The following is a 12,978-nucleotide window of genomic DNA, read 5'->3' as shown; positions in this document are numbered from 1 at the left end:
GCGAGCGCCACGCAACGACCGCGAAACTTTATCGTGGCACCGCACCCTTCCGCCGCTGGAAGCTTGACTCCGACGACCGCAATGGAGGTGCCACCGACCAGCACGTCCAGGTGTACGAGATCACCGTCAACGTCAGGTATATGATAGTTTAGATTTTACTTTTAGTTTTACTCCACCGGACAAAATATCATCCGGTTTTATTTTCTTTGAACATGTCGGGGGGGGGGGGGGGGGGGATCCCCACCTGAATATTTGATCTCTCTTCAGAGAAAATGAGCCAGTTTATAAGGGAAACAAAATGGAAAACTGTGATCCAATTTATGAGGAAAACCAGATCGAAAGCCTTATCATCCAGTTTTACGTAAAAAGATGTATAAGTTTGAATGAAAATCGTCCAGTTTGCTTGCAACTTTGTTTCATTGGGTTAAATTTCATTTGCATCAAGTTTGTCTAGATTTGGACGAGTGTCCGTGGACACCGATGCCCACCGATGCGCGGGATATGGTGTCCGAGACGCCGTTATTAATCAGCGGCGCACAAAATTAGGAGCGGATACACTGCACGCGATTACAGAGCCCGCAATTTGAGTGATACGTGTCATCCCGTATGCCGGCCGGCATAGTCGTTATCCCCTCGGCCGTCCACGAGCCGCGCCCCTCCATTTTTCCCTCCCTCCCACTGCTGCTAGCCTTTTGTGCTTGGCTACGCTACACTCACCAACTCCGCCTCCAAGAACTGGGTCCGCCACTCCACCGATGAGCAGCTCCGATCCGATCGACCACATGTCGGTCAGCGAGCGGCTGGCGCGGCTGGCGACGCCGTCGGCCCCGGCGGAGGACGACGTGGACGTGGACGTGGATGCTGACGGCGACGGTGCGACCTTCCGGGACATCCACCCGTCGCCGGCGCCGGCGCCGCTGCGGCAGCCCTCCTGGGACGTGGCGAGCCAGCGCTCGCTGTCGTCCTACTCCGAGGAGCAGTTCATGTCCAGCAGCATGGGCCGCGAGTTCACGGCCATGGTGGACGCGGGGGGCGCTTCGGCCGACCCTTGCCTCGGCCGGGACTCCGGCGCCGGGAACAACGACCTGCAGCTGGCGCGGATCGGTGAGCACGAGCCCGTGCCGGAGACGGAGACGAACCCGCTGGCCATCGTGGCGGACACCGGCCGTGCGCTGCCACCGGCGCCGGCGCAGTCGTCGTCCTCGTGCGCGGCGCCGGAGAGGGCGCAGGAGGTGGTGGAGGTGCGGCAGGTGAAGAAGGAGGAGGCGGAGGCGAAGGTGGCGGCGTGGCAGGCGGAGGAGGTGGCCAAGATCAACAACAAGTTTAAGCGGGAGGAGGTGGTGATCAACGGGTGGGAGAACCAGCAGATCCACACGGCCACCGCCTACCTCAGCAAGATCGAGGTACTCCTAATTGATTCCCATGCTCGATTCCTTGTCGTTCTCGTTCGATCGATCCCTGCAGCTGCTCACCATGCGAGCCAGTAAGATCAAGAAGTTGGTTTGGGGTTGCAGAGGAAGCTGGAGGAGGAGCGCGCCAAGGCGACGGAGAAGGCGCAGAACGAGGTGGCGCGGGCGCGGCGGAAGGCGGAGGAGAAGCGGGCGTCGGCGGAGGCGGCGCGCGGGACCAAGACGGCCAGGGTCATGGACCTCGCCAACTTCATGAAGGCCGTCGGCAGGCTGCCCACCAAGCGATCCTTCTTCTCCTTCTCCTCCTCCTAAGACTACATCTACATGGTCGTCGTCTTCTTCAACAACCATCAATATCCTGTGTTTGATCAACATCGATCTGTATTATTGATTGAATCCAGGGATGTAACTGTACAGAGTTTAAAACATTTGCTGGCTTGTATGGCTGTATATTATTCAAAACATTTCGAGACTTAATTAGTAGGTTAATTAGCAGCTGGCCTTCCTTGGCTTTCTTCCGTATCATTTGGCATGACTTTTCTCTCAATGTTTTCATCGATTGCATATCATGGGGCCAAACTAATCTCATACCTGTTCTTGTCCCTGAAAGAAGCTATACCCTCCGTATCATAATATAAAAACATTTTTGACACTAGCGTAGTGTTGAAAACGCTTTTATATTATGAGAGCCGAGGGAGTATTATCTAACTGTTCTTCCAAATTTAAATTCATCTGAAATATTCGATCGAGGCCCTTACTTTGCGTATGGTGTGCCTGACTAGCAAGGGCAAGTCAACTTCTTCAGAGATCTGCCCTGAGCTGCAGGCCACCTGCCCTTCTCCTAATGGCAAAGCCAAATTCCCATGGCCTTCGTGGCTAACTTCTGGTCTGGCTGAAAACTCATATGCGATGCGAGAATGATTTAACTAAGGCGTGACAGTGACCGGGTGATAATGATCATTCCCGAAGCACCCATCAGAATCAGATGAGTTGGATCCCATTGCGTGATACTACCATGCTACAGATGTTGAAAATATTAGCACTTTTCTGATTAAACTTATTCACGAGTAAACAGTAAGCATGACATAAAAGATATACATTTCATAGCGATACCTAAGCATACTAGCACGTACAGAATATAGAATCGAACCATCTATGAGCAAAACACATATACGGCTAGTATAAGTACGAGTAAACAAGCGATGAACAGATCATACCCTCCGGTTGCCCAGGCCAACGCGGCGGCGGCAGCAGCAGCCTCGGCGTCGTCCGTGGCCTTCTTCTTGGAGGCGGCGTCGTTGACCATGGTGCCGATGCAGGGGAAGTAGTGGAAGCAAAGGCGGACGAAGTTGGGGACGGATCGGGAGCAGTCGCGTCGAGACGCTCCCTAAAAACCTTATTGCCATTCTCCCGGGCAGGATCTCGAACGACAGGGTTCCGGAGGCACCTGCTCTCCCGACCAACCGTGCACGCGGTCGTCGGGATGGGATCGCCGGAAGCAGCACAGAGAGAGGAACAGTAGCTGACGGCTAGGGTTGTACGAGAGGGAGTGAGTGAACTGAACATATAGGCCGTCAGGTAGATGGGCCTGGGCCAGGCCCACGACCGAGTCCGTGAACAGCCCATGGTCCAACGTCTCGGACAGTGGCGCTTCCGTAAACGACTCGTTAGTTAATTAACAATTAATTAACCATTTCTGAGCGGCAAAAATAAGCTTCGGCTCGGCTCATTCCCGCAACCCGCGGCGCGGGCGCGCCCGTCGTGACGAGGCGAGGCGGGCGGCGGAGGAGGAGGAGCACGCGTGTACCACTCCTCTTCCCAAGCTCCCAATGGCAAGTGGTAGAGCAGCCCTTATAGAGGGGTCTCAACTCTCCTCAACTAGCAAGGTGGGACTAAACTTCCCACCACCTGCTGATAACGCACAAGTATAGGGAATCGCAACAGCTTTCGAGGGTAGAGTATTCAAGCCAAATTTATTGATTCGACACAAGGGGAGCCAAAGAATATTCTCAAGTATTAGCAGCTGAGTTGTCAATTCAACCACACCTGGAAACTTAGTATCTACAGCAAAGTGTTTAGTAGCAAAGTAATATGATAGTGGTGGTAGCAGCAACAAAAGTAAAGACAACAAAAGTAATGTTTTTGGTATTTTGTAGTGATTATAACAGTAGCAGCGGGAAAATAAATAAGCGAGAACCAGTATATGGAAAACTCGTAGGCACCGGATCAGCGATGGATAATTATGCCGGATGCGGTTCATCATGTAACAGTCATAACATAGGGTGACACAGAACTAGCTGCAATTCATCAATGTAATGTAGGCATGTATTCCGTATATAGTCATACGTGCTTATGAAAAAGAACTTGCATGACATCTATTGTCCTACCCTCCCGTGGCAGCGGGGTCCTATTGAAAACTAAGGGATATTAAGGCCTCCTTTTAATAGAGAATCGGGACAAAGCATTAGCACATAGTGAATACATGAACTCCTCAAACTATGGTCATCACCGGGAGTGGTCCCGATTATTGTCACTTCGGAGTTGCCGGATCATAACACATAGTAGGTGACTATAGACTTGCAAGATAGGATCAAGAACTCACATATATTCATGAAAACATAATAAGTTCAGATCTGAAATCATGGCACTCAGGCCCTAGTGACAAGCATTAAGCATAGCAAAGTCATAGCAACATCAATCTCAGAACATAATGGATACTAGGGATCAAACCCTAACAAAACTAACTCGATTACATGATAAATCTCATCCAACCCATCACCGTCCAGCAAGCCTACGATGCAATTACTCACGCACGGCGATGAGCATCATGAAATTGGTGATGGAGGATGGTTGATGATGACGACGGCGACGAATCCCCCTCTCCGGAGCCCCGAACGGACTCCAGATCAGCCCTCCCGAGAGGTTTTAGGGCTTGGCGGCGGCTCCGTATCGTAAAACGCGATGATTTCTTCTCTCTGATTTTTTTTCTCTCCGAAAGCAAATAAATAGAGTTGGAGTTGGCGTCGGAGGGCATCCAGGGGGCCCACCCCCCTCGTGAGAAGGGTGTGGGCCCCCTGATCTTCATCTTTGGCGAGGATTTTTTATTATTTTTTCTAAGATGTTCCGTGGAGTTTCAGGTCATTCCGAGAATATTTGTTTTCTGCACATAAAACAACACCATGGCAATTCTGCTGAAAATAGCGTCAGACCGGGTTAGTTCCATTCAAATCATACAAGTTAGAGTCCAAAACAAGGGCATAAGTGTTTGGAAAAGTAGATACGACGGAGACGTATCAACTCCCCCAAGCTTAAACCCTTGCTTGTCCTCAAGCAATTCAGTTGACAAACTGAAAGAAAGAAAGAAAAACTTTTACAAACTCTGTTTGCTCTTATTGTTGTAACTATGTCAAGCCAGCATTCAAGTTTTCAGCATAGATGATAACTAACCACATTTGCAATAATTCTCAGGTCTCATAATTACTCATATCTATAGCATAATCAACTAGCAAGCCATAATAATAAATTTCGGATGACAACACTTTCTCAAAATAATCATAATATGATATAATAAGATGGTATCTCGCTAGCCCTTTCTGAGACCGCAAAACATGAATGCAGATCACCTTTAAAGATCAAGGACTGACTAGATATTGTAATTCATGGTAAAAGAGATCCAATCATAGTCATACCCAATATAAATTAACAGTGATGAATGCAAATGACAGCTGTGCTCTCCAGCTAGTGCTTTTTAATAAGAGGGTGATGACTCAACATAAAAGTAAATGGATAGGCCCTTCGCAGAGGGAAGCAGGGATTTGTAGAGGTGCCAGAGCTCGGTTTTGAAATAGAGATAAATTGTATTTTGAGCGGTATACTTTCATTGTCAACATAACAACTAAGAGATGGTGATATCTTCCGTGCTAAACACATTATAGGCGGTTCCCAAACAGAATGGTAAAGTTTATACTCTCCCTCCACCAACAAGCATCAATCCATGGCTTGCTCGAAACAACGAGTGCCTCCAACATACATCAGGTCCTAGGGGGAGTTTTGTTTGTAATTAATTTTGATTTAGTTTGCATAAAGTATGGGACTGGGCATCCCGGTGACCAGCCATTAGGCCTTGTTCTATGAAAAGAGTATCCTTATGGTTTAGGAACCCCAACATCTATTGAAAAGTATGATGCACCCCTCGGTTTACCAACATTTCTCTGTTTCATTTCTTTCAAAACTAGCCTAGCTTTTCACTCATGCGTAGGGGGAAGAGGAATCTTACTTCACTCGTGAGTGAGGAGCGGAGTCCACTCCTCTTGAGAATAACCCGCCTAACACGGAAGATAAGGACAGCCTTTGTTGATACATGAGCTATTCGAGCATACAAAACAGAATGTTTATTTGAAGGTTTAGAGTTTGGCACATACAAATTTACTTGGAACGGCAGGTAGATACCACATATAGGAAGGTATAGTGAACTCATCTAAAATAACTTTGGGGTTTAAGGGATTGGATGCACAAGCAGTATTCCCGCTTAGTACAGGTGAAGGCTAGCAAAAGACTGGGAAGCGACCAACTAGAGAGCGACAACAACCATGTACATGCATTAAAATTAATAAATATTGGATGCAAGCATGAGTAGGATATAATCTACCATGAACATAAATATCGTGAAGGCTATGTTGATTTGTTTCAACTACATGCGTGAACATGTGCCAAGTCAAGTCACTTAAATCATTCAAAAGAGGATACCACCCCATCATACCACATCATAATCATCTCAATAGCATGTTGGCATACAAGGTAAATCATTATAACTCATAGCTAATCAAGCATGGCACAAGCAACTATGATCTCTAATTGTCATTGCAAACATGTTTATTCATAATAAGCTGAATCAAGAACGAGGGACTCATCATATTTACAGAAACAAAAGAGGTCGAGTTCATACCAGCTTTTCTCATCCCGGTCAGTCCATCATATATCATCATAATTGCCTTTCACTTGCACGACCGAACGGTGTGAATAATAATAATAAAAGTGCACGTGCATTGGACTAAGCTGGAATCTGCGAGCATTCAATAAATAGGAGAAGACAAGGCAATATGGGCTCTTTTGTCAGATAATAAATGTAATGTCGGTGGGAAATACGTACTCCCCCAAGCTTAGCCTTTTGGCCTAAGTTGGTCTATGGCCACGGCTGGCCTGGCGGATATCCATAATAATAGTTGTTGGGGTCGTACTGTGATGAGGAGGAATAGTTGGGATCATACTGATGTGCAGCGGTTATCGCCTGCTGTGCTGCAGCATGGAGTCGAGCTGCCTCCGCTCTCCTCTCGTACTCTTCTGCCTCCTCTCTGGTAATAACATATCTTCCTTTTGTCTGTGAATCAAAGAAGGCAGGAGCAGGGAGGGTAATACGGAAAACACGTCATTTATCAAAAATTAAGCGATATAAGAAAGGTGATTCAGGCCTCTCGACAAACTGGTGCGAAGCCATAGAGTCATAATCTAAATATGCAGGAGGCAACTCCATATCACCCTCATGAATGTCTATCTCAAGAGAATGAGCTAAGCGAGTTGCATAAATTCCTCCAAAGAAATCTCCATTATGTCTATTATGATGCAACCTACGAGTTACAATGGCTCCCATATGATAAGATTGGTCTCCTAACACAGCACTCCTAAGAATGCTAAGATCAGGGACACACATGTGACATGCTTCATCCTTAGCATTTATGCATCTACCGATGAAGAGAGCAAAATAATGTATAGCAGGAAAGTGAATGCTCCCTATGGTAGCCTGCGTTATATCTCTAGATTCCCCTATAGTTATACTAGCAAGAAAGTTTCTAAATTCAGATTTAGGGGGATCCCTAACACTACCCCATGATGGAAGTTTGCATGCAAGATTGAAATCCTCTAGGTCCATGGTATAAGATTTGTCATAAAGATCAAACATGACTGAAGGAGAATTACGCGAAGATGAATACTCAAACCTTCTCACAAATGAACTTGTGAGATCATGATACTGGGGGCATTTGTTAGCCTCAAAATCCTCAACACCGGCATTGCACAAATATACTTTGAATTCTTCTTTAATTCCCGCACGGTCCATAAAATTTTCCAACGGCCATTCGCAAGGCCGTACTGGAGCGTCTCTTGGTGGATCCTCGTCAGCATCGCCCATAGCAATCCTGGGTCCTTGCTTTTTAGAGGAACCACCTTGGAACATCTTCCTATGCATATTGTTTTTCTCAAGGAACAATCTCCCCAATCAGTTTTGCGAGAGGTGCTTTGAGCAAGGAGATCGAAAATCACAACAAAAGTGGCTGAAACTCGTGCTTGAGTTGGTTTTTCGGGTTTGTGTGAGACAGAGGAAGAAGATGGGTGCTGGGATAAGTGGAGGAGGGCCACCATGGGCCCACGAGGCAGGGGGCGCGCCCTAGGGGGGGCGCCCACCACCCTCGTGGCCAGGTGGCAGCTCCTCCCGCGGTAATTTTTGCACAATAAATCCTCAAATATTCCTAAAAAAATCATATTAAATTGGCATGTCATTCTAAGGACTTTTATTTTCGGGATATTTTTATATTGCACGGATAAGTCAGAAAACAGACAGAAAATACTATTTTTACTTTATTTAATATAAATAACAGAAAGTATAGAGAGGGTACAGAAGGTTGTGCTTCTAGTTTCATCCATCTCATGCTCATAAAAAAGAATCCACTAACAAGGTTGATCAAGTCTTGTTAACAAACTCATTCCGATAATCATGAAACCAGAGAAATTTCGAATGACACTAAGTTACCTCAACGGGGATATGCACATCCCCTATAATAAGAATATCGTATTTCTTCTTGGCAGTAGGAAGAGGAAATTCAAAACCTCCAATTATAATCGATGGAATTTTTCTAATAGAGTTGATACTATGAACTTGAGGTTGTTTCCTCGGAAAGTGTACCGTATGCTCATTACCATTAACATGAAAAGTGACATTGCCTTTGTTGCAATCAATAACAGCCCCTGCAGTATTAAGAAAAGGTCTTCCAAGAATAATAGACATACTATCATCCTCGGGAATATCAAAAATAACAAAGTTCGTTAAAATAGTAATGTTTGCAACCACAACAGGCACATCCTCACAAATACCGACATGTATAGCAGTTGATTTATTAGTCATTTGCAAAGATATTTCAGTAGGTGTCAACTTATTCAAGTCAAGTCTATGGTATAAATGGAGAGGCATAACACTAACATCGGCTCCAAGATCACATAAAGCAGTTTTAATATAATTTCTTTTAATGGAGCAAGGTATAGTACGTACTCCGGGGTCTCCAAGTTTTTTTGGTATTCCATCCTTAAAAGTATAATTAGCAAGCATGGTGGAAATTTCAGCTTCCGGTATCTTTCTTTTATTAGTAATGATATCCTTCATATATTTAGCATAAGGATTTGTTTTAAGCACATGAGTTAATCTCATACGCAAAAAGATAGGCCTAATCATTTCAGCAAATCGCTCAAAATCCTCATCATCCTTTTTCTTGGATGGTTTCGGAGGAAAAGGCATGGGTTTCTGAACCCAAGGTTCCCTTTCTTTACCATGTTTCCTAGCAACAAAGTCTCTTTTATAAAATTGTTAAACTCCATCTTGAGGATATTCTTTGTTTGCAATTTATATACTGGAAGCAGCGCTGCACCATCAGATTCATCAAAGTGGGCGAGGAGAACACGAAGTTTTTCCACGCCATGGCTACTGAGCGCTACCGAAGGAATACCATCACCTCCATTAAAAATGCTGCAGGTGAGGTGGTGACTGATCACCACCAGTTAGCTTCCATGTTTTGGTCGGATTTCAAGCAACGTATGGGCCAAGCCAAGGGTATTCGCATGACCTTTGACCTTGACAACCTCCTGTCTAGAGTTGAGGGACTTGATGGGTTAACCAGGCCTTTCTCTGATGATGAAGTGGAGGAGGTCATTAAACATTTACCGTCAGACCGCGCCCCTGGCCCAGATGGATTTACTGGCCTTTTTCTCAGGAAATGTTGGAGTGTTCTTAAGCCAGATTTTATGAAGCTAGTTACTGAGTTCTATGAGGGAAAATGCAGCCTCGAGTGTTTAAACACGTCTCTCATTACCCTCATTCCTAAGAAGTTAAATCCGGAGTTTGTTGGTGACTTTCGGCCAATCTCTTTAACTAATACATGTTTAAAATTCTTGACCAAGCTTCTGGCGAATCGGTTGCAGAAAGTAATCCTCAAATGCATCCACCGTAACCAATATGGTTTCCTCAAGTGTCGCTCTATCCAGGACTGTCTTGCATGGTGTTTTGAATATATACACCAGTGCAAAGCTTCAAAGAGGCCCATTGTTCTATTGAAACTGGATTTCACAAAAGCGTTTGACACGATTGAGCATGATGCCATCCTCACAATTCTTAAACACAAGGGCTTTGATGATCGTTGGAATGGCTGGGTGAGTAACCTCCTATCGTCTGGTTCTTTTGCGGTCTTGTTAAATGGAGTTCCTGGCCAACATTTTCAGTGTAAATGTGGTGTTCGGCAAGGCGATCCCCTATCGCCTCTCCTCTTTGTCATTGCGGTGGATCTTCTACAATCTGTGATAAATGATATGTGCGCCCGTAATATCCTCAGTTTGCCAATCCCAACGAGATCTACCGACTACCCGATCGTCCAATATGCGGATGATACTCTCATAGTTTTGCCAGCGGTTGACAGCCAACTGATTGCTCTCAAGGATATGCTACACAACTTTGCTGCATCCACGGGTCTGCGCGTCAACTTTACTAAATCCTCTCTCATCCCGATAAACATGTCTGAGGAAGAAGGTGCTCGTATTGCTGCTTTACTGGGATGCTCTGTTGGATCAATGCCATTTACTTACCTTGGTCTGCCCATGGGTACTTCTAGACCGACCATTTATGATCTGCTACCTCTTGTTGATCGCATTGAGAGAAGACTGTCGGCTACTTCCCGTCTCCTCAACCAAGGCAGTCGGCTTCAACTTCTGTAGTCTGCCCTCACATCCATGCCCATTTACTTTCTCTGCCCCTTATCAATACCACAGGGTATCCTAAAGCAGATTGAAAGGATTGAACGGCAGTGTCTGTGGAGGGGGAATTCTGAAGCACCAAGACAATCTCTAGCTGCATGGGAACTGGTATGCAGACCAAAAAAGTATGGCGGGCTAGGAGTCACTCATTTGGGCGTGCAAAATGAAGCTCTTCTGCTCAAGCACCTGTTCAAGTTCTTCAACAAGAAAGATGTTCCATGGGTGAATCTCATTTGGGATTCTTACTATCATTCCTCACCTCCACAAGTCACTCAACTCTATGGCTCCTTTTGGTGGCGCGATGTGCTCAAGTTGTATGAAAAGTTTGTTTTGCTGGCCACACCACAAGTACATGCTGGAGATACTGTGATTTTTTGGCTTGATCGTTGGCAAATTGACAACAGAATGATTGCTCTTAAGGATCGATTCCCTAGACTTCATTCATTTGCCATTGATGACACAATAACAGTCAAAGACTTTTTTTCCTATCAGACGGCTGTGGAAGGTTTTCACCTACCTTTCTCTTCGGAGGCACATTTGGAACTAACACAACTACAGAGCTTGTTACAGCCCATACGACTGCAGTCAGAGGAGAATTATGTCTGGAAATGGCCATCCAAATCTGGAGAATATCAATCTAAACTCTATTATGAGTTCACCTTCTCCCATTTGAGGATTGACCCTATGTTCAAGTATATTTGGAAAAGTTCCTGTACCCTCAAGATCAAGGTTTTTGGATGGCTTTTATTGATGGATCGCCTCAACACACGAGACATGATGCAGAGAAGACACTGGAATATCCAGGATGATACATGTGTGATATGCCAATCTTCACTTCATGAAGATAGAGTCCACCTCTTTTTCTCTTGCAACTTTAGTCAAAGAGTTTGGAACTATCTTGGGATTTCCTGGTCAGCGGCATCCACTCAATCTACTTACACAATGGCTGCGGATTCTAGGAGAGATTTCAACAAACCTTTATTTTCTGAGGTGGTCTTTACTGCCACTTGGAACATTTGGACGCAGAGAAATGGCAAGATCTTTAGAAATGAGAATCCAAGTTTTAGAGCTTGGAGGAGGAATTTTTTACATGATATCTCATTACTAGCTCATAGAATCAAATGTAAATATAGAGATAGTTTAATAGCTTGGATAGCCTCCCTCCCCTAACTCTCTTTGTAAGTATGATAGCTCTCATTTGTTTTTTTTCCTTTGCACCTTTTGTACAGAGAACCTCTTGTTTTGTTTTGAATAAAGAGCTATGAGGCTGTTGCCTTGCAGTATATAGTCGAAAAAAAGGTCTCTTTTATCATTACGTTGATTCTTTGATTGTGGGTTATCAAGATCAACAGCAGGTTCAATTTCTACATCATTATCATTACTAGGTTGAGCATCATCATGAACATCATCATTAATATTTTTACTAGGTTCATGTTCATTACCAGATTGTGTTTCAGCATCAGACATAGAAATATCATTTGGATTATCAGGTGGTTCAGCAATAGGTTCACTAGAAGTTTGCACAGTTCTATCATTTTTCTTCTTCTTCTTTTTAGAAGAACTAGGAACATCAATATTATTTCTTTAAGAATCTTGCTCGATTCTCTTAGGGTGGCCTTCAGGATACAAAGGTTCCTGAGTCATTCTACCAGTTCTAGTAGCCACTCTAACAGCATAATCATTTTTCTTATTATTCATTTCATTAAGCACTTCTTTTTGAGCCTTAAGTACTTGTTCTACTTGAGTGGTAACCATAGAAGCATGTTTGCTAACAAGTTTAAGTTCACCTTTAATATTAGCCATATAATCACCCAAGTGTCTAATCATATAAGCATTTTCTTTTAATTGTCTACCAAAATAAACAGTGAAGTCGTCTTGCTTATACATAAAGTTATCAAACTCATCCAAGCACTGACTAGCAATTTTAGTAGGAGGGACTTCAGCTTTTATCATATCTATAGAGAGAATTTACCTTTACTACATGTGTCGGGATATCGAGATCAGGAGGTTCTTCAGTAAATAAATAATTAAGATCATATGTTTCTTCAACAGGCGATATATTAAGACCATGTATTTCTTCAATAGGCGGTAAATTCTTAACGTCTTCAGCTTTAATACCATTTTCTTTCATAGATTTCTTTGCCTCTTGCATATCTTCGAGACTGAGAAATAGAACACCTCTCTTCTTCGGAGTTGGTTTAGGAATAGACTCAATAATTGGAGCAGGAGATGGCTCAGGAGGTGCCCAATTATTTTCATTTGTCAACATATTATTCAATAGAATTTCAGCTTCATCCGGTGTTCTTTCCCTGAAAAGAGAACCAGCACAACTATCCAGGTAATCTCTGGAAGCATCGGTTAGTCCATTATAAAAGATATCAAGTATTTCTGGTTTCTTAAGAGGATGATCAGGCAAAGCATTAAGTAACTTGAGAAGCCTCCCACAAGCTTGTGGAAGACTCTCTTCTTTAATTTGCACGAAGTTGTATATTTCCCTCAAAGC

The 12,978-nt window shown here is 44.3% G+C and overlaps 1 protein-coding gene across 1 annotated transcript; it reads left to right on the top strand.

Annotated features, from left to right (window-relative positions):
• The first annotated feature begins 576 nt into the window (after positions 1 to 576).
• Positions 577 to 1,886, top strand: LOC125522125 (remorin 4.1-like). The gene is made up of 2 exons (XM_048687201.1): positions 577 to 1,403; positions 1,515 to 1,886. The coding sequence occupies exons 1-2, from the start codon at positions 756 to 758 to the stop codon at positions 1,719 to 1,721; spliced, it is 855 nt and encodes a 284-aa protein (XP_048543158.1). The 5' UTR covers positions 577 to 755; the 3' UTR covers positions 1,722 to 1,886.
• Positions 1,887 to 12,978: the final 11,092 nt, after the last annotated feature.

This window comes from Triticum urartu, chromosome 7 (genome assembly GCF_003073215.2).
Source record: "Triticum urartu cultivar G1812 chromosome 7, Tu2.1, whole genome shotgun sequence".
Classification (NCBI taxonomy): Eukaryota; Viridiplantae; Streptophyta; class Magnoliopsida; order Poales; family Poaceae; genus Triticum; species Triticum urartu.
Note: the sequence above shows the minus strand (reverse complement) of the source record. Positions and strands in the feature narration are given on the sequence as shown.